Genomic DNA, 22,763 nt, shown 5'->3' with positions numbered 1-22,763 from the left:
CCTGTTTCATTAACTAGCACATGCTGTGTTTCAGGGTCTCCCTGACTGGTCAGCAGCAGAAAGTGGCACAACTTCCCCCAGAGCTGGATTTGTGGGACCATGATTTAAACCAAAGCCTGATTAGGGGTACCATTTACTCTAATTTCCAGGCCCCAAAGGCAGCTCAGGGAGAAGCACTCTTCCTAAACATATGCTCATAAAAGAAAACTCAAAAAGTATAGCAGAGTGTTGTTTAGTTTTACTCTTTTTCTGGAAAGAACCAGGCTTGCTTTATCACTGATTTTCCCTTAAATGTTTGTTGAATGAATGACAGATCATCAGAGGAAATGCAGCAGAACTCTGCCAAAAACTCTTTCATTCCCTCCCAGTACCACAGTCCATGGACAGAGCCCTCAGCACCAGGCGTGAATGGCTGGCCACAGGTGCCCTGGAGAGTGGAGCTGAGGGCTCAGCAGCCAGGCCGAGGGGGCAGAGTAGGCGCCGGGTGGGTCTGATGCTAGCGCCGGGCCCATGTCGTCAGCTGGACAATTGTGATGTGCGTGAGGACTCACCTGAAGTGAAGTGAGGAGTTGGTATGAAAAGGCTGGTCCTCAACACTGCCAACACAGTTATTGTTCACATTGTGGCTACACACTGGATGGCCTATAATCTCTGGGGAATGGGGACCTGGAGCTGCGCCCCTGTAACCTGTGGGAAGGGACAACCTCACCCAGCTGAGGTTTCACGTCACTGAGGGCTAATCTCACAGGGGCCAGCTTTCTCACCTAGCAATCTCTGGGGCTGGGGCAGGGATCTTGTCAAATGTCTTGTTTCTCTACCTTTTATGAGACTAACACGGCGCTGACGAGGCCCTCGCCTCTCTGCCCTTTAAACTCGGGAAGCGAGCGTGACACAGCTGCTTCTCGGCTGCCTGGACGCTCTGTGACCAGCGGCGTCCGGCACGTGTCGCTTCTCCATCCGCTGGCCAGGTTGCTGGGCTTTGTGTTTTATTTGATTCTTCCATTGTGTTTCTGTGGCCTCCTCTTCAACACCCACCTCTCCTCTCGTTGTGGGGTGCCTTCTGGCGACGATTCGTGCTACTTGGGGGTTCCACTATGCTGGAGACTGCAGCCGTCACAGGTCAGGATGGACTGAGCTGCTCGGAAATGAAGGGGCGGGACCCCAGACACCCTCTGAAGACTGCGCTGATTTGAGTGAGGACTGCTGTCTCTCCGGGGCTGTCTCGTGTCCCCCATACTCTCTGGCCAGAGAAGTTATCTGGTAAACGTCCTCAGCGAGACAGGATATAGCCAGATCTTTCGGTTTCGATTGCTCTAGTCTACAGGAGCGGGATCTTATCATCCACATGATGGCCAGTGCTGCCCGGCTGAATGCCGTAAGGTGGGCATCTTGTTGGCTGCTAGGGGCTGACGCTCGGGTTTTCTCTTGCTCTGCAGTGAACAGAGTATCTGCCAAGCCCGGGCTTCCGTGATGGTCTACGATGACACCAGTAAGAAGTGGGTGCCCATCAAACCGGGCCAACAGGGATTCAGCCGCGTCAACATCTACCACAACACTGCCAGCAGCACCTTCCGGGTCGTGGGCGTGAAGCTTCAGGACCAGCAGGTGAGTGCTGGGGAGCAGGTGGAGCCCAGGTAGATTTGGAGTCCAAAGATGAGAGTTCAAATTCTGGCTCCCGGGGAGGCCCCCTGAGCCAACTCTTTTCTGAGCTCCCTCCCTCCCATCCAACACAGTGTCCACGCCGCCCCCGGGGGGATGTGCTCATATGGTAGATGTGAAACAGCTCTGAGCAGTGTCTTAGAGGGATGTGTTAGTTTCTTCTCTGCCTGCAGACTCATGGTAGGCACGAAAGAGGCTTGATTGCTCAGCTCCCCGATTCTTACTCTGGAAGGACTGTCAAGGGGGTTGAAGACCAGGGCACTTAGCTCACAGTACATCCTGGGCAGGCAGATAAGATAGTGTGGGCATCGCAGGTAAGCACCTGTGCCAGCGCAACATGCATGCACTCTGGCAGGAATGGTCACGTCCCTGGGGTGCTGTGGCCTGGCATGGCATGGGTGGAGGGAGCAGCCACAGGTGGCCCTGGTCAATTTTGGACATACCCCCTTAGCTCTCAGAGGTTGACAGGGCCTCCTAAGCAGCAAAGCCTGCAGATCCATAGTCTCAGGATTTATGAAAACTCTGCTGAAGTAGCCTCTTCTGGCAGCCCCTTTGGTCAAGGCAGGGCTAAGCTGAGCGGCAAGTTAGCTGCTATCCCTGTAAGAATCAGCATGTGAGGGACCTCCCCGGTGGGGCAGGGTGTTAAGTCTCAGCACTAGGAAGCTATCCGCAGCCACTGCAGCACAAATTCGATCCCCGACCAGGGAGTTGACCCACAGGGCACAGCAGAACCCTCCTGTCTCCCCTCTGCTCCCCTCAGCAGTGGATTTCAGTACATCTGCATATTCTGCTCCCCACTCTGTCTCTGGTGAATCCTCTCACCTCCCACACCTCTGGCCTGTACCCTAGCTCTTGTATGCATAAATAAATAAATTTAAAAAAAAAAAAAAAGAATCAGCACGTGAGCACCTAGAAAAGAGAACGGAAACTCCAGACTCTATTTTTAGTGTATTGTCTGCTGAATGGGTCTCCATCTTAATAGAGCCCTACTGAGTTTCTGATACTTGCAGCCAAAAGGACGCTTCCACTTCAGGGCCCCTGATAACACGCAGTCTGTCCGTCCTTAAACTCTTACACCTGCAGGGGTATCTCCTCCCCTTGTTGATGGGCCTTAATGGTTGACAGTTTTTCTAGAAACTTCCTAGAAGTTGCTTCTCTAGTCTTGCAATTTGCTGGTCTGGCTCTGCCTTTTGGAGGAGGGACATATAACACTCTGCACCAATCACAGTGACGACACGCTCACATCACACCGAGAGTGGGCTGGGGGAGCAGTGCCCGATACTCCTTTGACAGAAGCTCCGTGGCCAGTGCAGTTGCTGAACCACAGTAGGCTCCCTAAGTGAAGCCCCTAAGTGCCCACTTAGGGGCCCCTTGGGGGCCCTCCAGGGCACAGGAAGAGGACAGCTGGCACAGGTGGGAGACTCCCTGGGACCAACATGGAGCTCTGTGCCCCACTGCTGCCTTCCAAGGAAGCCACATGTGGGGTTTCCCACAGGGAGGACTGCAGCAGGGAGCACTGCAGGGAGAACCTTGGTGATAAATCCTGGGGTCTAGGTCCTGGCAAAGAAGCTGCCAGCACAGCCTTCCACTTGGAATTGCGTGTTCAAGAGGGAGGCCCTAGAATGTGCTTGAATCTCTCCCCAACGTGGGCAGGCATGTTAGCCGGGAGCAGAAAGAGATTCCTGATACACAGAGGCACTGGAGAAGGCACCAGGACGCCGGGCCCGTAATGACTCTCGTGGACCACAAGGGAAAAGACGGATTTCACAGCCGTTTCCTTTATAGCCCACAAGGTCAGATACTTTAAGAGACAGGCCTGCCTGGGTCTGTGAGCACGTGGAGGACACCTTCCGTGAGGTACTTTTCACCTCTGTTCCTTCAGCTCCCAGTTGCCCCATAAGGATATAAGAGAATCATCACCCATTTTGCTAACTAGGTGGAGAAAACCAGGTGCTCATTGGTGGAGAAAAGGGCCAGTAGGGGGCAGTATTGGTGACCAGTATTGGTGACTAAGGACCGGCCTGAATCTCAGATTGAGGGTGAAAAACCACAAGATCTTTGGTCGAATGAGTTATGACCACCGAAACATTCGTCACGCCTCAGGCTGAAGCAACAGTAGTGGTTTGGGAGGGGGGTCCTAATCCTGCTGGTCAGGCTTCCCCCAGAATGTCTGGGCCCAACCTCAGTGCCCCAAACTGGAATCTGTAAGGGGAGGGCGCCCCAACCAGTGCGAGGTGTGTGGTGGCCGAAGGGGGAGACAGGTTGAGGGACAAAGAGGGAGAGACTGAAAAGACAGAGCCGCTGTTTCAAACCTCTGAAGGCCACATGTGGGGAGAAGTCTCACTCTTCCGGTGTACCCCGAGAACAGAACTAAGAATACGGCGTAGTTACGACCCTGAAGAAGATTTCAGCTTGGTGTAGCCCTGGCACGGGCTGGCAGCCGTGGGGGCTCCGGTGTGTGGTGGGCCTCATTGAGGGCACGTGGCCCATCGTGCAGACCAGAGCTTGCCTGGTGCCAGGGTGCTCAGTCATGTGGCTCTAAGCAGAAAGGACAGAATAATGGCTCCGGCCCCCACTGCCCTCCCGGAGCCCCGCCTACCGGGTGTCAATTGAGCTTTGACGTCATCCTCCCTTCGATGTCGGAAAGAGCAGGGTAGCAGCTCGTCAGGCATGGGGCCTGACGGCCTGTGAGCGCCTGGACTCTGAGCCCTCCGACCCTCTCGGCCTGTCCCTGCCAGGCCTAGCGGGGTTCCTGGTGGCCAGTGGCTTTCCTGGCGCATTCATGATAACAATCCAGATGCGGCTGTATGGGATAAAGTGTCTGAGTGATACTGATAACCCATTCATGCATTCTGTCCCAGGCCCTCTGCGAGGGTGTGAGAGACATAAATGAGGGTGAGCAAAGGCTCTGGGCCCTGAGGACTTTTATACCTGGAAGTTCAGCAAAGATAAAGGTCTCGCTGTGGCCTAGCAGGGCAGTAAAGTCTGGGTTCTTGCCCCACCTCAGGGCAGGAGGAACTGAGCCCCAGGGAATGCAGTGAGCACCACAGGTGACTTCAAGAAGGCAGGGCCAGGAGCAGGCCCGGAGACATCAGGGAGGCCTGCCTTCCGCTGTGCCCAGACCTGGCCAAGGTGTGAGCACGTGGAGGACACCTTCCGTGAGGTACTTTTCACCTCTGTTCCTTCAGCTCCCAGTTGCCCCATAAGGATATAAGAGAATCATCACCCATTTTGCTAACTAGGTGGAGAAAACCAGGTGCTCATTGGTGGAGAAAAGGGCCAGTAGGGGGCAGTATTGGTGACCAGTATTGGTGACTAAGGACCGGCCTGAATCTCAGATTGAGGGTGAAAAACCACAAGATCTTTGGTCGAATGAGTTATGACCACCGAAACATTCGTCACGCCTCAGGCTGAAGCAACAGTAGTGGTTTGGGAGGGGGGTCCTAATCCTGCTGGTCAGGCTTCCCCCAGAATGTCTGGGCCCAACCTCAGTGCCCCAAACTGGAATCTGTAAGGGGAGGGCGCCCCAACCAGTGCGAGGTGTGTGGTGGCCGAAGGGGGAGACAGGTTGAGGGACAAAGAGGGAGAGACTGAAAAGACAGAGCCGCTGTTTCAAACCTCTGAAGGCCACATGTGGGGAGAAGTCTCACTCTTCCGGTGTACCCCGAGAACAGAACTAAGAATACGGCGTAGTTACGACCCTGAAGAAGATTTCAGCTTGGTGTAGCCCTGGCACGGGCTGGCAGCCGTGGGGGCTCCGGTGTGTGGTGGGCCTCATTGAGGGCACGTGGCCCATCGTGCAGACCAGAGCTTGCCTGGTGCCAGGGTGCTCAGTCATGTGGCTCTAAGCAGAAAGGACAGAATAATGGCTCCGGCCCCCACTGCCCTCCCGGAGCCCCGCCTACCGGGTGTCAATTGAGCTTTGACGTCATCCTCCCTTCGATGTCGGAAAGAGCAGGGTAGCAGCTCGTCAGGCATGGGGCCTGACGGCCTGTGAGCGCCTGGACTCTGAGCCCTCCGACCCCTCTCGGCCTGTCCCTGCCAGGCCTCGCGGGGTTCCTGGTGGCCAGTGGCTTTCCTGGCGCATTCATGATAACAATCCAGATGCGGCTGTATGGGATAAAGTGTCTGAGTGATACTTTTAAATGATAACCCATTCATGCATTCTAAGTCCCAGGCCCTCTGCGAGGGTGTGAGAGACATAAATGAGGGTGAGCAAAGGCTCTGGGCCCTGAGGACTTTTATACCTGGAAGTTCAGCAAAGATAAAGGTCTCGCTGTGGCCTAGCAGGGCAGTAAAGTCTGGGTTCTTGCCCCACCTCAGGGCAGGAGGAACTGAGCCCCAGGGAATGCAGTGAGCACCACAGGTGACTTCAAGAAGGCAGGGCCAGGAGCAGGCCCAGGGGAGCTGACACCGGCTCAGGCCCCTCCATAGAGCTCCAGCCTGCACAGCCTTCCGAGTTTGGTGAAATAGCTGTGCCCAGACCTGGCCACCCGCGAGGTGGGACTGAAGAGCTTCCTGGGCATTATCCCTCCACCTCTCTCCCTGCCCCTGTCCTCTGGCCCAGGGGACACGATGCCCCAGCGGCTCCCTCCAGCTCACTTTCCTTTTATTTATTTACAGCGTTTCGCTCTCTTTTCCCCTCAGGTTGTGATCAATTATTCAATCGTGAAAGGGCTGAAGTACAACCAGGCGACGCCAACCTTCCACCAGTGGCGAGATGCCCGCCAGGTCTATGGCCTGAACTTCGCGAGCAAGGAAGAGGCGACCACCTTCTCCAACGCCATGCTGTTTGCCCTGAACATCATGAATTCCCAAGAAGGAGGTAAGTGGGCTGCAGGGGCCGGCCTGTCTGTCCCCCTGCCCCGTGGCTGTGCTCTCTGGGGCCCGTACCGCCAGCGCCCAGCTCAGGGCAGCCACCCCGACTCTCGAGTGGAGACTATGCGGTCGAGGAGGAGAGAAGGGCATTGCGTCTGCCGCCATTAGGAGGCAGCTGTCTGCCGACGCACCCCACGGGCCTGCTGGGCACGCTCCACCCTGCTCCCGCGTTCCAGAGCCTTCACCAGCGATGGGTGGGGGCGGGCGGCTGTTCATCCCTAAACTAAGTCATTTGCTCCTGTATTAAGTAAAGTTTTACTAAATATTTCCCTCTAAGCGAGACATCAGCAGGGCAGAACGTGAGATGAGGCGCTGCAGTCAGCTCCTCCTGGCCCTCCTGGCCTCTCATGGGCAGACCGGCAAGCGGTGGTGATTGTGTTTTGTGCTGTAACAGGGGTGTGAGCAGGGCATGGAGGGAGTGGGAGAAATGAGTTTCTCCCACCGGGCGGCTGAGGCGGCCCCGACAGCGGTGGTGACACTTGATCTGGGTTTTGAAAGCTGAGGCTGTGGCGGCAGCGGGGGCAGGACCAGCAGCCACCAGGCACATGGGCACAAAGCTGGGCGCCTGCAGGGACGGCGTCGGCTGACGGTGCAGAGGAAGAAGGCTGGGGAGGAAGGGGGGCAGGCTCAGGTTCATGCCTGGGCACTGCATCGTGAAAGACCCCAAAGACCTAGAATACTCTGGGTGGGCTGGACTCCTGCTGGCGACTGGGGGGTGGGGGGTGGTTGGTGCTGGCCGGCCTCCAAGCAGGGCCGTGGTGGCCAAGAAGCAGAAATACGTGTGACTTCCTCTGGATTTTGCAGCTTCAGCTTCAGAGGGAGGGTGAGGCTTCGGGGCCTGGAGCCTCGCAGGCCTGGGGGTGGCCCTAGGGTTTGCTGCAGGTCCTGCTTGGCAGCCCAGGATTGGGGGTGCGCTGCTGGGTTTGTGTCTGGTTCTGTCACATTAGGCCTGAGAGCACTGGGCGGGCCCATGCTCTGCGCTTCCTTCTCCTGCCTTAAAACGGGGATGTATTCTCACACGTGAAGGAGCGAGAGTGTGAAACGTAGTGGGCAGTGCACATGTGCTCGTCGCCCAGCTCAGCCCTTCGAGCACTTTGCCGTCGCTGCTGCCACTACCAGAGTCAGGGGGCGTGGGGGACACGGGCGTGGGGGGGCACTTAGAACCTGCAGGACACTCTTTTAAGAATCTGTCGGGCCTGGTGTGCTGGCGCTCTGGGACTCAGTCTAAGCACAGGAAAATTCTTTAAGAACCTGCTTCTATACAGCCCACGGGTTTACAGGAAGGGTCTAGGCAGAGGCCGTGCCCCCAGTGAAGGCACCACAGTCTGGGGTGCCCTGCAGAGGACCAGGATGGGGCTGGGGAAGCTTCCGGAGGCCGGGGGACTGCGTGACTAACACAGGGCCTGGAACATCCTTTCCAGCAAGAGTTTCTCAAATCCTCTTCCCCCAGAGCCTCGAGCTTAGGACCCGGCACCTGCCCAGGTGCGAGAGTCAGAGTGTGCGTCCAAGACGCCTGAATGGGGCAAAAAAGGCGCTAAGTTGGTCAGAACACCGCCTTAGCAGGCAACGCTTGTATTACATCCCCACAGAATCACAAGTCAGCCATTTAATCCAGCCTCATCTCAGCTTGGAGCTATGACGTGGCGAGGAAATGACTTATAGGTGTGTAACCGCCTCTCAAACTCAGAACCCAGGCTTGGGGGCTGGGGGCACCAGTTAGCTTCCAGGTGGGCTCAGTGTGTGCTTCGGGTCAGGGGCCTGAGCAGCTTGCCTGGGCGTGGCCTTGGTGGGCGTGGTCTCAGAGGGGCGTGGTTTCTGCCAGGCGAGGGCGGAGGGTGGTCTTGGAGGGGCTGGGTGCTGTGGGCGGGGCCTCTGTGGCCTGGCCTTGTGGAGGAGCTGGGGCCCACTGAGCATCAGCTCTTTCTCCCCCTGAGGGCAGCCACCCCAGGACCTTGCACCCCTGCGCATGTGCAGCTGGATGAGCTTATGCGTACGTCTGTCCACATCCTGGCCCCTGCCCCGGGACCACTCTGATGTCAGCCTTTATGACAGCACGTCATATAAATGGACTCAGACAGGGTATACATTCGTGTCTGGTTTCTTGCACTTGTTTACTCGATCTGTTTCCAGCATCTATCCACAGGATCCCCCATCTCTGTGGCTGGTTCCTTGCTGTAGCATCAGGGGCCCATGCCACCTGGACCCCCATTTCTGCTCTGGGCAGTTCAGCCTGTTAGGGTTCATACCGTGAGCACACAGCCCCTCTCCCCGACTCTGCCCACCAGCTGCACGGACGCCTCTCCTGCCTGGTAGTGAGCCCCTGTGCCAGGGGCAAGCCCACCCTCGCTGGTAGGAAGCAGGTTGCAGCAGTGAAAACAGTGTTTGTTTGGGGGCATCTACACCTTACACCTTGCTCTGCTGCCTGTGGCCTTGAGGTAATAAACCCTGTAGTGCAGAGGATTCAAGGACCTGGAGTGCTGCCTGGCACCTCAAGAATGCCCGCTTCCCCTTCCTCCCCGTCGGCCTGCCACATGCTTGTGCTGGGCCGGGCCAGGGCTTCCAGCCTGAGCTTTTCCGAGACTCCTCAGTTTGGGTCTTGCTGAGGCTCTCCTCAGCCTTCTCCTGAGTCTCCCAGCCTTGTAGCTGGTGTGTCCACCCTGCAGTGCAGGGTGGGGCTCCATCCACCCTTCCCAGCAGGTGGCCTGGCACAGAGAGGTGTGCGCTCACCCACACCCCATGTGGGAGCCAGGCATCCTGTCCAACCTGCGGGAGGCCTGCGGATGCTGAAGCCCTGTGTGGGGACAGGCGGGGTCACGGGCAAGTTGGCTTGTGGGTTCTGGGTTGAATGCAGTGAATTTCCAGCTGGTTCTTTTAAGGGAATCCAGACTCACTGAGCTATGCCAGGACCCTCACCCCCACACAACCAGGCCAGCCCCACTTGATCTATCATACCTAGTGGTACCTAGCAAAGGCATGCAGGGTGAATGAAGCTCCTGCCACCACTGATTTCCACTGGCATGTCCTTCCTGCCATGGTCATGGCCCATGCCAGGGAGGCGCCCCTGGTGCTGGAGCATGTTGCCCCCATCTTTGTGACATATCCTCACCAACGGCGCCTGGAGCACCGTTCCACCATGGGGGTTAGGCCATGATTAGGGCTGAAGTTTGCTTCTTGTAAACCTTCCTGTTGAATATTATCCGCCTTTCTCCCCTGAAGGAAAAGAAATGCTCAGTCTCCACCTCCCTCCTGCTCTGGGCCCCCCGCGCTTTCCCGGAGGTACAGCAAGGAAGCCGAGCCAGCAGCGTCCCCACCTGGGGAGACCTGCTCCAGGCTCCCCCTGCCCCTCCTCCCTCCTGACTGCCCCCTGGTGGCCACAGCCTGCATGCCCGACGGACCGTCCCCATCGCCTCTGCGGCCAGGCTCAGGGGCCAGGGCGCCAGGCTGCTGTCTCCCCGGCCCGCCTCCCTTTCCGGACGTGGCTGCTCAGAGGCAGCCTTCCCGGCCCGTGTTGGACCCCAGCACTGCTGAGCCTGTGGCCCGGACCATGGGGAACAAGTGCTGTTTGTGTCTGGACCCTCAGAACCAGCACCCTGCCCAACGTGGGGGCTCTTGAGGCATCCTCAGAGGGCTGAGCAAGCAGCCCCAGACCCAGGGTCTCGCAGGACACTCTGCCCGGGCAGAGTGTTGGGATCTATGTTGGGATCGCGCTGGACAGTTCATCTGGTGAAGGGGTGACTGAACCCCACCCCCGTGCCTCCTTGACAGTCAGTGCCTGCCTGGGCCACCTCAGTCTGTGTGTTCATGTCTCTCCCTGAACTATGGCAGCAGGACCCTGCAGTCAGGCTCCTCCTCACTCCGTCTGAACTCCCTGCAGGTGCTTCCAACACGGCCTTTCTGTATTGTCCCATCAGCGCCCCAACCACCCGTGGCCTGGCTCCTGCCGCACATACATCCCCGTGCACTTAGTGCTGAGCCGCACCCAGGACGCGTGCCCCTCGGCAGCCCAGGTGCTCTGCCGCCGCCTTCCAGGTCCCTCCGCTGCATGCGCAGCCTCTCACGTGGGCTAGACTGTGAGCCCTCGAGGGCAGGCAGCTGGCTTTCCCGCCCTGGCGTCTGCCGGACCCTGCCCTCGTGGTCATCTGGTGGGTAGATGCGCTCGCCAGCCGGCCCTACCTCCACTGCAGGCCTCGCCCACCACCCACCATCGTCCACAGACCAGGATGGCACCGGACCAGCGCCCCCAAGCCTGGGAAGTTGGGCTCAAGGTGAGGGGTGCCATCTGTGAGTGAGGGACATGGCAAATGGAATTGTCTCACACAGAAATCGCACCCGTCACCTTGGCCCGCCGAGCACCACCTCCAGACCAGGAGCCAGCGGACCTGCCAGACAGAGAGGGGTGCAGCCCTTCTTGTGCCCAGGGGACGCCCTGGGGCAAGGCCCTTCACCTGCTGGGCCTCATCTCTCCCTCTGTGCCAGTGTTAGTCACCCTACCTCACAGGGGTGTTGTGAGGATATACATGATGTTCTGGAATGTTCTGTCACCTGTCGATCACCATCACTTTGAAACTACTTCACTGTGAATTCCTGTGGCCGTGCCGCCAGTGCGTGGGGGGATGCGGGGGTTGGGCTGCTTGGGCTGGGAAGGTGGGAAGGGGGTCTGAGCCAGCCCTACGGGGTGGAGGGTAAGTAGGGAGGACCCCTGCTGAGGAGGATGGAAATGGCACAGTCAGGTCTCGGTGATTTGGGAGTCAGGTCTGAGGAGACGCTCTGCCTGGCCCTTGGACCTCCCTCTGCACAGTGGCATCCCCCTGGGGGCCCCACCCCACATCATCACTCACCCCACTCTGCGTCGGCCATGTGGGCACCCTCCCACCATGGTGGCCAAATGCCCTCATCTTCTGAAGACGGCACCCGCTTTCCTGTTCCACACAGCTGACACGGGCCCTTCCTGAGGAGCAACCCTCCCACCAGCAGCCCGTCTCCGGTGCCCGCCACGGGGTGAGAGCCGCTCAGGTGGGCTAGCAAGTGACCCTTCCAGGGACTCAAATGCTGAGTCCTGGCGTGGACAGGCGTGAGCCCTGGAGACGCTGGCCTCCTCCACTCTCTGTGGGCGATGACAGAGGGCCCTGTTGGTAGCCGCTGAGCCCACCATCTGTCGTCCACACAGCAGGCAGGTGGGTCAGGACACTCCCGGCTCTCCCCCCGTCGCTCAGCCCAAGCCCTGGGCTGCATGGGTGGGTGTGCGTGGCCCTGGCTGCCCTCTGCGTCCACTTCCCCCCAACCCCCGCTCCATTCCCGCCATGTTGGCCCCTCCTGGCCTCCCCAGAGGGCCAAGGCACTCCTGACTCAGGCCATTACTCGCAAGGCCCTCCTGCCTGGAACGTTCTTCCTTCTAAACCCCACTCCTCATTGAGCCCCAGCCCCACCACTTACCTGCTGAGTCTTGGTGCTGGTCTCTGCCTTCTGGAGGGTCAGCGTCCCCAAGCCTGGCACGGCAGTGTCTGTGTGACGAATGAATAACCGATGTTTTGAGCATTTACTCGGAGCCACACGCAGCACAGGCCACTGAGTGAGGGGGCATGGCGTGTCCGGCTGCGTCAGGAACAGATGAGAACTTGGTGGTACATGCAGTGATGGAGGGGTGTTCAGGGCCTGGGGGGCCTAACAGGAGGCTGGGACGCGGGGTTAGAGCCCCCAGGTGGGCATGACTGGGTGGTAGAGGAGAGGAGATTCGGGGAGGAAGCCCTGGCTCGACCCGGCTTCTTCTCCGATGAGGTGGGTGATTCCTGCTTCCAAAACGCCACTTTCTGGTCTGTTCCATGGAGTGATAACAGCAGCGTGTTGGGCTGTTTTTGAGAATCAGGCTTGGAATGTGGCAACAAAAAGGGGGGTGTCCCGTGTGTGTGTGGTGGGCGCTCACAGCCAGCAGGGATGGCAGGCCAGCATCCTGACTCTGATAAAGGGCTGGTGGGCTGGGGGAGGAGCGACGGCCACAGAGCCGGGGGGGACGTGGGGAGAGCCACCTCATGCGCCGTGGGAACCCCAGACAAAGGAAGAAATAAGGTTTCAGAGGGGCGCAGGAAGAGCAGGGGTGAGGCTGGAGAGTGACCCAGATTGTGAATCCTGCCCCCACCTGTGGCAGCTGTGGTATGGCCCGGAGCACCCCAGTACCCAGTCCCTCGTACTTGGAATTTGGCAGGCACCACATTCCACCGCGCCGCCTGCCCAGGTGCTTCCGGCTGAGGACCAGCTCCTGCGTCCACAGTACGGAGGGCAGAACAGGCTGGGGTGGCAGAGAGTAGCTTCTGGCAGGTTCCTGCGGGCCTTTGGTGCTGGTGGGGCGGGGGGGGGGGGCGCTAGCCGGAGCGGCAGGGGTGGCTTAAGAGAGGACACAGATGTGCTGGCCAGAGAGCAGCCGGCGGGCCCTGAAGAGTGGTGAGTGCCCGGGGCCCTCTCTTTAGCCCATCACCCTCCTGGCTCCAGGCCACCCAATCCCAGCCCATCACCCACAGGGCCCTGGAGGAGAGCCACCTGTCTGATTTCTTCTGGCACACACCTGGTGGTGCCAAGGCCTGGGGCTGGCCCCAAAGGGGTCTGGACCCCTCTCCGGGGCCCCGGGAGCTTGCTGGCATCCAGTAGACAGGAGGGCTCTGATAGGCGAGCTGGGAAGCCTCATCAAAGATTAAGCAGCGAAGCCCACTTGACGGCTGGGCCCTGTATCGGTTTCCCACTGGGAGCCGGGCGGCCAGGGAAGGAGAGGTAAGTGGCCAGGACTGCGCCCAGGGGCTGCCCATAATGGTCAGCAGGGAGTGGACCTTCCAGTGCTTCTGCTTCTGCCACTGTGACTGCACCGTGCTCTGCAGAGTGAACTGTAGGTGATGGGGGCACCCTGCTCCCTGGGCGCCCCTTCCCTCCCAGCTGTGGGGGTTGGGGCAGGGCGGGATCTGGGGTCTTGGTGAAGTGTCTGACCCATGAGAGGTCGCGAGACCATCCTCGAAGCAGCGGCACGGGCGGGTGGTGGGCCACCGGGCTGTCCCCCCAGCACTGGGCAGCTGTGGCGCCTCTGGCCTGGCACAGGTCACCACCCTTCCCCGCCTCCGTCTTCCCACCTGCAGGTCGTCAGGCCCCCCCGCAGAGTTGGACAGACTCAGCACAAAGATGATGCTGGGGCAGGCTCTGGAGGGGCGGGACAGACTTGCTGCTTCATTTTCTGTTTGGGGTTCTCTTCCAGGTCTCTTGTGTGTCCTGAAAGGAGCTGATAGGAAGGGGAGAAAAGTGCTTCTCTAGGAAAGTAACTGGCCAAGGGGCATGGCCTGAGTGGGACCAAGCCAACTGGTTGGGGTGCCCTGGCCTGGCGGCTGGGGGAGCTGGGGGCCAGCCCTGCTTGCCCTGGGCCAAGACCCCTCTGTGCAGGGAGAGGGAGAGGCGGGGCAGCTCCGGCTATCCCCAGGTGCCGAGGCCTCTCCTGAGTCTGTCCTGCTGCTTCTCACCGATGCCAGGGGCCATGAACCCCTCCCTGGACTGCAGCCTCGGCCTCTGCACGCGCTGACTGCCCAGCCTATGGGTCATCCAGACCCACTTTGACCTCCAGTCACCATGAGGCTGTGCCCTGGGAGCAGGGGGGTAAGACAAAAGACCCCTGAGGTCACTGCTGCCACTGAGCCTAAATCCGCATAGTGACTAGGCAAAAAACACTAGAAAATTCGCACAGGGGAACTTTAAGGAAATGAGTAAACTGTTAAGCAAGGCTTTGTCTTCATGGAGCAGAGAGTGGGGGGGTGGATGGCACTGCCTCAGCCTCCGCAGCCGGGTGGGGGTAGAGGCAGCTGCGTCTAACCAGAGCCTGCTGGGGCCAGAGCCCGGGGCGGGGGGAGCCCAGCACTGGTCCCAGCTCAGCCACACATTCCTTTGTGGCCCTGGCAAAGGGACTCCGGAGGCCATGGCCCGGCAGGGACGCAGCCCAGACTCAGAGCCCACATGGACACTCCCTGGCTTGGCAGTAAGAACCTTGAGCTGAGAGGGCGCTGATCTGGGAGGCTGCCCTTTCCTCAAGTGTTGCTCTGGGTCAATCCAAAATGGAAGGACCCGCTGGAGGAAGGAGACAGAGCTGGCCAGAGATGGCAGGGGAGGGGCCACAGGAGGACTTGGACCCTGCCCAGCCCGGGCCAGGTGGCTGTCGCTGGCTGGCCAGGAATTCCACACTCACCGCTGAGCAGGCACTGGCTCCTTTGTCTCGCTCTCGGGAGCTCAGGTTCCATCTTTTCGGGGGGCCCGGGGATGCCATTCCTGCAGAAGGGCTGGAAACCTGACGTCCTCTAGTCCCTGAGGGCCAGGGCCCGTGTCCCGGAGCCCCAGCTTGCTCACGGCAGTAGGGCACGGCTCTCCCAGGAGAGTCCCCCTGCGGCCTGGGGAGAGGACCACCCCGGTGCCATCCGCACCAGCCAGTCCCCTCAGGGTGGCGCCACAGGGGGCCTCTCCCCTCCGCGGGGACTTGGGGCCACACACCCCACTTCTGTGTAGCTCGGAAGTTCAAGCAGGGAAATAATCCCACAGGGCAGAGACAGCCGCTGCTGACAGGCCTCCGGTTTGCACCCCACCCTTCCTTCCTCCGGAAGCGGGAAGGCCCTCGGCCCGTGCTCACCTTGCCCTGCGGCCATGGCCAGCACCTCGCTGCTAGTGACCCGCTGATAGTGTGATGTGACCGACGGCGTCTCACACCCGGCCTTTCTTACAGATAAAACGGCCATCCCAAGGCCCCCTGGACGAGGGCGAGGGTGAGCGAGGGGCATGGTGTCGTCAGGCTGGCCCTGGAGGTAGCAGGGCAGGAGCTCCGACTGGCATCCTCTCTTCCCCGGCCCCCCTCCCTGGCGCACTCTCCAGGCGCCCCCACAGCTGAAGGCCAAGCTGTCGGCACCGGCACCTGCTCAGGCTCAACAGCGTGTGGGAGATCTTCACACAGTTGGCGGGGGGCCCACTGCCTCACTGCAGCAACAAATACCTCTCCTTAGAGTGCTGAGTGTTTGCTAAGAGTGATGTTAAGTGCTGGGAGCAAGGAGGGAGCCACACGGGTCAATCCCTGGAGACCAGTTCTGTTTGCCTGGCTCTGCTGGCACATCCAGCCCTCTGTGACGAATCCCGGAGGACAGGGGCGCCCCACTGACAGAGGCCCCAGGGGTGCAAGGGCACCTGGACGCTGTGAGCCCCCACCACTCAGCTCCCACGGGGGGTAGGGGGCAGGCCTGTCCCCTCTGCTGCTCTCCCAGCCCCCACAAAACCCCAGGGCCTTCCCCTGTGGCCCTGCTCCTCCTGCAGAGAGGGCAGCCTTCCTGACGTGATGACCCCCTGCACTGGGATCCTGCGCCCTGTCCTGTGACGACCCTGGACACTGCCGGTGCCTGTGCGCCCACCTCCCTGGGAACTGCCAGGCCGGCACCATGACCCCCGAGCACCGGTGGGAGCCGGGCGGGCTGTCCCCTCGGGGCACTTTCTCCCCCAGCCTGGCAGCGTCTGTGCCCTCCCCAAGGATAAAAGGCCCCTCTGCCATCTGGCTGGGTATCGATGGTGCTTGGTCTCAAGCTGGACCCAGGGAGAGAGTAAAGAGCCAGTGCCCCCAGGAAGTACCCGGTATGGTGGGCTCAGTGGGACCAGCCTGGACGGGTGTCAGTGCGTGCTGCTCTCTGCTCATCCCGGAGGTTGTGGGGCACAGGCCCCGGCCCACCCTCCCCAGCCAGCCTCAAGGACCTGCACTCGGGCCTGGGCACTGGCACTGCCGCACCGAAGGGCCATCTGACAAGCTTCCTCGTACGTCCCTTGCGTCCTCATGGGCCCACGACCCCCTGGGTTCTGTGTGTTGACTTTGGCAAGACTTGCTGGGTGAGTCAGACTGGTGAGAGCTGTCTTAGCTGGGGACCCAGTGCTCAGGCCAGATCCCCGCCCCTCGAAAAATCAGCTCCCAGACTCAGGGAGCTTTTGACAGTGCTGGGCAGGGCTGGCAGACGACTGGCGGAGAAGGAAGGCTCCGTGGCCGGCCAGGGACCTGGCCCCCCGGGGCTGCGCGGCACCCTCACTCCTCACGGCAGCGCTGGGCCCCTGGGTGTCAGCATGAAGAGCCGGGCTCCTGTTTCACAGGCGGGAAGGGAGGAGGGACTCGGGCCAGGCCTTGTGCGCCTCGCGGGGCCAAGTTGCGTCTGAAGCAGAATGTCCTGTGATAAAGTGGGGGTCAGCGGCGCCCCCCCAGGCTGGGTCAGCCGTGACTTCCTGCCTGGAGCAGCTGCCGGGACGCTCCCACTCTGAGCAAGTGTGAAGGGGCAGCTCCGTGGCTCCTTCTGCTTTATTTTCACCTGAGCGTCATCCCCTCGGGCTGTGACCACAAGTTCCATCTAACCTCCCGGCCCAATTCAGCAAAGCGTGGCGTGAGCGGCGGGGGGCCTGCAGGAGGATGTCCTCGCCCGGGAAGCCCGGGTCTCCTGGGGAGGAAGACTCGAGTCCCTGTGGGGCCAGTGTCCCGGGAGGCACTGGGGACCAGGCCATGTGGGCGTGGCGTGGGGGCCGGGGGCCCTGCCTGGAAGAGGAGACTGGGAGCAAGCGTGAGGGACGCTGGGGTGGGAGTGGCCCAGGGCAGGGCAGTGGGGACGGGGCTGGCCTGCCCGTGACTGCTGCGGCACGGGCCTGGAGCAGCAGCCGCCAGGGGCAGCAGGCTGATCCTGCTGACCCGGGACCCGACCCGGGAGGCCAGGCCAGCCGCAGGCAGCACATGCCGGAGCCCGAATGTGGGCTGGGACAGGAGGCACAGAGCCTTCCGGTCAGGGTCAGGCGTCAGGGATGCTAGGCCGAACCTGGGAGCCCTGGCTGGGGGCTGCAGCCCCGGCGCCCCTGGTTCTGCTGACGCCTGCCAGTCTGCCTCCTTCATCCTTCCCTGTCTCAGCCCCACACCACGGGGTTGGCTCAAGTGGCTTTGCTGGAAGCCTGGGTCTGCGGGCCACTCACCGAGACCCGGAGTTAGTTGCTCAGCCTCGCGCCCGCCCCTCACCGCTGCGAGGGAGTGCCCGAGGGGTGAGCTCCCAGATCATCTCAGTTAAGTCACAAAGAGGCCGGCACAGTGCGGCCGCCCCACACCCCTGCACGGGAGGGGAGGGCGCCCTAGGACGTGGGGCTCAGCGAGGTAGGGGAGCAGAGAGCCCCACGCCACGGATTTTTTTTTTTTTTAATAAATTTTATTGTTATATTCCCCATACAATTGCAGCCCCCCCATTCTGACCCCAATCCCTCCCCTCCCACCCCCGCCCCCCTAAAAGTGTCTCTGGTTCATAGTTTTTTGTTGATTTTGATTTTCACTTTCTTATAGTTATTCATTTTCCTGGTCCCTTATTTAAGTTTTCTAGATTCCTGCTATGAGTGAGACCATCCGGTATTTTTCTTTTTCTTTTTGGCTTATTTCGCTGAGCATGATCCCTTCCAGCGCCATCCATGTTGCTGCAAATTGCATGTGTTTATCTTTTTTGAATGCTGAGTAATATTCCATGGTGTATATGTACCACATCTTCTTGATCCAGTCATCTATTTTTGGGCATTTGGGTTGATTCCAAAGCTTAGCTATTGTAAACAGTGCTGCTATAAACATAGGGGTGCAGGTGTTCTTTGGAATTGATGTTTCTGTGTCCTTTGGGTAAATACCTAGGAGTGGAATTGCTGGATCCTATGGAAGCTCTATGTTTAGTAGGTCCAGAAATCTCCACACAGCTTTCCACAGTGGTTGGACCAGTTTGCACTCCCACCAGCAGTGCAGGAGAGTTCCTTTTTCTCCACATCCTCGCCAACATTTGTTGTTGCTAGTTTTTTTAATATGTGCCATTCTCACTGGTGTGAGATGGTATCTCATGGTAGTTTTGATTTGCATTTCCCTGATGACAAGTGATGTTGAACATTTTTTCATATGCCTGTTGGCCATTTGCATTTCCTCTTCAGAGAAGTTTCTTTTTAGCTCTTCTGCCCATTTTTTGACTGGATTATTTTCTTTGTTGTTGCTGAGTCTCATCAGCTCTTTGCAGATTTTTGTGATCAGTCCTTTATCATTAGTGTTGGGTGCAAAAATGTTCTCCCAGTTGGTGGGGTTTCTCTTTGTTTTTGTTATTGTCTCTTTTGCTGTACACGGATTTTTTTTTTAATCGGGAATATCTGTTTTCTTTATTCAACTATTAAATGTTTTGGTATCCATCCTGAACACACATGGTATTTGTCAGAAAACGATCAATATTTTAAAAAACAAAGATGTGTTTAGAATAGGGAAAGAGAACCAGCGCTTACTTCATGCCAGCCACATGCCAGGTACTCACGGTGGCCCCATCTGTGAAGGCACCAGCGTGTCAGTGCCGCCCGCAGAGCGGTGGGGGTGGCCTGGGGGGGCAGGTCCACAGGAGGCATTTTCCTTGAGGGCCAACAGGCCTCCCCCCATGCAGCTGGCCCCTGCCCTTGTCTGAATACTCCTGTAGCCCCAACTAAAGCATCCCCACAGCAAAGAAGGGGGTGACACCAGGCTTCCCAGTCCCAGCTGAGCAGCCACAGGCCTGGGACGCAGGAGTTTGAGACCCTAAGCATGGCAGCTGCTTTGAGCAGGGAGAGCGCAGGCCACTATTATGCCCTGCCTGGAGGAGGGTAGCTGGGGACCTCCGTGCAGAAAAGACGCAGTCCCTTGGTAGGCGGTGACATCCACACCACACCAGGACAGGAGGAGGGCCTGCCAGAGGCCACCAGAGGTCGCCCTAAAGTCCGGGTCATCTCTTTGGCCTTGAGCTTCTGTTACTGTCGCCTGTGCCCTGACCAAGCCTGCTAGTGTCTCAGCCGCCGGGAGCCCGTGGGAGGCGCGGGTGCCTATGGGTGCTGGGCAGTGCTGACACCTCCTCTCTGGAGGCTGCAAGGGGGGAGAGCAGCTGGTCTTGCTCACTGTGGCTCTGAGGCGCCCCAGTGACACCTGAGCTGCAAAGGGAAGGAACAATCAGCTCTTTCTTAGGTTGGAGCAAAGGCCTGAGTCTTCCTGTAAATGTGGCCCAGCCCGGCTGCACACGGTGGGTGCAGTGACAGCCACTGCCACTCACCTGCCCCTGGCTCCTCCCCCCACGACTGCAGGCCCCAGCTGCAGGCACGGACAGAGGGCAGGGGCCCTGGCGCTGATGGCAACCTCGCACGGGAGGCAGGGAAGGCAGCCTGCAGGGCCTGGCACACTGCGTCCACCCTGACTAGTTAGAACAAGATTGGGGGCAAGGGGAAGCCAGAGCCAGGAGGTTGAGGGATGTCAGGCGGTTGAGGAGACCCTGGCCAGGAGGAAGTAGAAAGAGCAGGTCAGTGAGTGGGCGGGAGAGGGGTCAGTAGCTCAAAGGGGTGGTTTCAAACCACCTGGAAAATACGGTCCACATGTTGGCTTTGAGGGAAGAGTCCTAAGAGGGGATTCCAGGGAGGCAGTTTGGGTACGGCTGTCTCCAGCAGAGGCAGGGTCTGGGAGCCTCTCTACTGACCCCTGCATCTGTGCTTCTCGCCCACAGGCCCCTCCACCCAGCGGCAGGTGCAGAATGGCCCCTCTCCCGACGAGATGGACATCCAGAGAAGGTAGGACACAGCCAGGCCTGGACTCCAGGGACACTCTGGGGCCTCAGGGGGACAGGCTTGCCCAGAAGAGACAAGCGAGTTCACTGGCACGGACCAGGGAGAGGGTGCAGGTCTGGTGTTTCCCGAAGAGCACACTGCCTGCCAGCTACCGCCAGAGAGCCGGGGTCCTGAGTGCTGCCCACTTGGCTCAGCTCCACCCCTCTGGGGCATCAGGACTTTCCAGGACTCAGTAAGGTGGCCATGTTCAGACCCACTGCTGGAGATGCCACGCCGCCACACACACTGCCCAGCCCTGAGGCCAGTAGCCTTGGCATCACCCCTGCTCGCCTCTTGTCCCCGCCAGTCTCCCGAGCCTCGGGAGGCTCTGGATGCCTGGGCAGATGCCACAGCCCCTGAGGACTCAACTCCCTGCTGAGGTTTGAGCGGCAAGGCCCTGTGTATCGAGGCGGCTCCGGGGTCTGGCAGGCAGCCACCCCTCCGAGGGGCTTCTGTGGGAGGGTTGGGGCTGGCGGAAGGGCCACCGCTGTGGTCCTGAGCGAGTGGCAGGGCCAGGGCTCTGCCGCAGAGTGTATGGGCCTGCTAGGGCCATCTGCATCAGCTTATCAGAAAAGGGGACCCTTCCAGGAGAACCCTGAGCTGGGGGCCAATGGATCCCCACCCTCACCTGGCAGGGAGACGCTCTTCTCCAGCCTCCTCTCACTGTGGGAGGGAGCCAAGGGCTGTACTCTGTGCGTTTGGGCAAGTGACGGCTCTCGGCCTCAGTGTCCCCCTAGAACATCACGGTAATCCTGGCGCTTCTTACCTCAAGCGAAGGTGGATGTGCCCATGTGGGAGCGCACCTGGTAGGAGAGGCTCCCTCTTCTTCATCCCTGGCTCTCGCTGGGCCTCGCCCCACTGTCTGGGAGTCTTACAGACTGTCTCCTTCAGGCCTCACACTCCCCTCCCTGTGGCTGCTTCTGTCTCTCAAGTGAGCCAGCTGAACCCCAGGGAGAGCTTGCCCAAAGGAGCCAGAAGTGGGCGGCGGAACCAGGGCTGGCAGCCAAGCCTGGCCCAGCTCAGCCCTCTGCCAGGTCACCTCCACCCTGGGGGGGCATCAGACTCCAAGAAGAAATGTATGGGGCCTGTGGGCACTAAACACACCCCTCAGCCGCTCTCTCAGAGCCGGTTAGCCCCCAGGCTGCATCCTCTGAACCCTTGGGAGTCCTGGTCCGTTTTGCCCACAGGCAAGTCGGAGGCCTGCAGCCAGAGCGGCCCCTGGTGGTCAGTGTGTGACCTGCAGGTGTCCCTGGGCCTGGCGTCCACTGCACACCCTCGGGCTGGCGGTGGGCCCGCGGTGAGCTGGTGGGAGCTTCTCAAACACCTGCAGTGCCAAAGGGTCACTTGTACTATATTGCGGGCATCAGGCGTAATCCTTTCAGGAGCCCCAGGAAACAGGAGGTTGCACACTGTTTACAGAGACGCTGAGGCCCAGGAGAGGGAAGTGACATGCCGGCGATAATAAAGCAGGAACCCCAGGACAGGGGCCTAAGAGTTCTCTGCGTCTACACAGCTCTTTGGTGGGGGGGGGTCCCATCTGCCCCATAAAATGCATGGGGATGTGCCGTCTCCGCACCCGTGACTCCTGACACCCAGGTGACGGTCCATCCCCTCACAAAGCATGCACTAGCAACTAGTACTGGCCAAATGCTCTGGGCCCTGACCCGGAGCCACCCTACCCTGCCCTGCCCTGCCAGGGGCTAACGCTGCTCCCAGTCTCCCCCAAACCCCCAAGCCCAGAGTGGGGCTCAGCACTCGCTGTGACCCAGGCACCTTCAGGGGCACTGAGAGCCACTCCCCACCAACTGAAACCTCAGCGTCCCTGGCCCTCATGGCCCCCCTTCTGGCTACAGCATCTTAATCCAGATATTGTAGGTGTGTTCCTGGGTCAGTGTCCTCACTCAACTGTCTGTGAGAGCACCCCAAGGCCACTCTGCCGCAGGAACTAGGCTGCCAGTTCCCACAAGGGACTGCAGTCTGCCCAGGGGCCCTCTGGGTGGTGGCCAGCAAGTGGCTGGATCTGCAGCCTCAGCGTCCATCTCTCCTGGTGACCAGCAGCGTCTGAGCGTTGTTCAGGGAACAAGCTAGGGGCAGAGTACAGGTGATCCTGGGGCCATAGGCCCTGAGCAGGTGAGCCCGTCCAGCCTCAGGAAGGCTTGGTCACCTGGCCATGGTCACTGAACCTTCCTGAGGGGCTCCCTGTGCAGGGCTACCCAGGCCCAGAGGGCTGCCAGTACTCCCCGTCTGGTGCCCCACCTCCGCTGAGTGGGGCAGCGCGCCCAGGGCAGGACGCAGGAGCTTGCAGCCCAGGGCACACCGTGTGCGCTCGGGGCGAGGGTGAAACCCAACTCCGAGCCAGGACACAGGTGCCCTTGTTCCATCAGACCAGCCCTGCTCTTGTTGCTTTTGCAGACAAGTGATGGAGCAGCAGCGCCAGGAGTCTCTCGAGAGAAGGACCTCAGCCACAGGTGAGTGCCCTCCGGGGCAGGGGCCCACAGCTGCACTCGGGGGGCATGGCAAGCCCCCTGACAACACTGCTGGGTGACCGGCTCCTCTCAGCGGGACGGCCATGGCAGGTGAGAGTAGGGGAG

The 22,763-nt window shown here is 59.8% G+C and overlaps 1 protein-coding gene across 5 annotated transcripts in view; it reads left to right on the top strand.

The window, feature by feature from the left end:
- Window positions 1-22,763, top strand: part of EVL (Enah/Vasp-like) — a 98,967-nt gene that overhangs the window by 62,451 nt on the left and 13,753 nt on the right. For all 5 annotated transcript variants that reach the window (XM_054692439.1, XM_037503916.2, XM_054692432.1 and 2 more), the window contains 4 exons: window positions 1,437-1,605; window positions 6,307-6,484; window positions 20,073-20,136; window positions 22,585-22,640. In XM_054692439.1, coding sequence (XP_054548414.1) covers window positions 1,437-1,605; window positions 6,307-6,484; window positions 20,073-20,136; window positions 22,585-22,640 — 467 coding nt within the window. The remainder of the gene's footprint in view (window positions 1-1,436; window positions 1,606-6,306; window positions 6,485-20,072; window positions 20,137-22,584; window positions 22,641-22,763) is intronic.

The sequence above is a fragment of the Talpa occidentalis genome, unplaced genomic scaffold (genome assembly GCF_014898055.3).
Source record: "Talpa occidentalis isolate TD23 unplaced genomic scaffold, MPIMG_talOcc4v2.1 talOcc4.11, whole genome shotgun sequence".
Taxonomy (NCBI): domain Eukaryota; kingdom Metazoa; phylum Chordata; class Mammalia; order Eulipotyphla; family Talpidae; genus Talpa; species Talpa occidentalis.
This window is presented reverse-complemented; position numbering and strand designations above follow the sequence as displayed.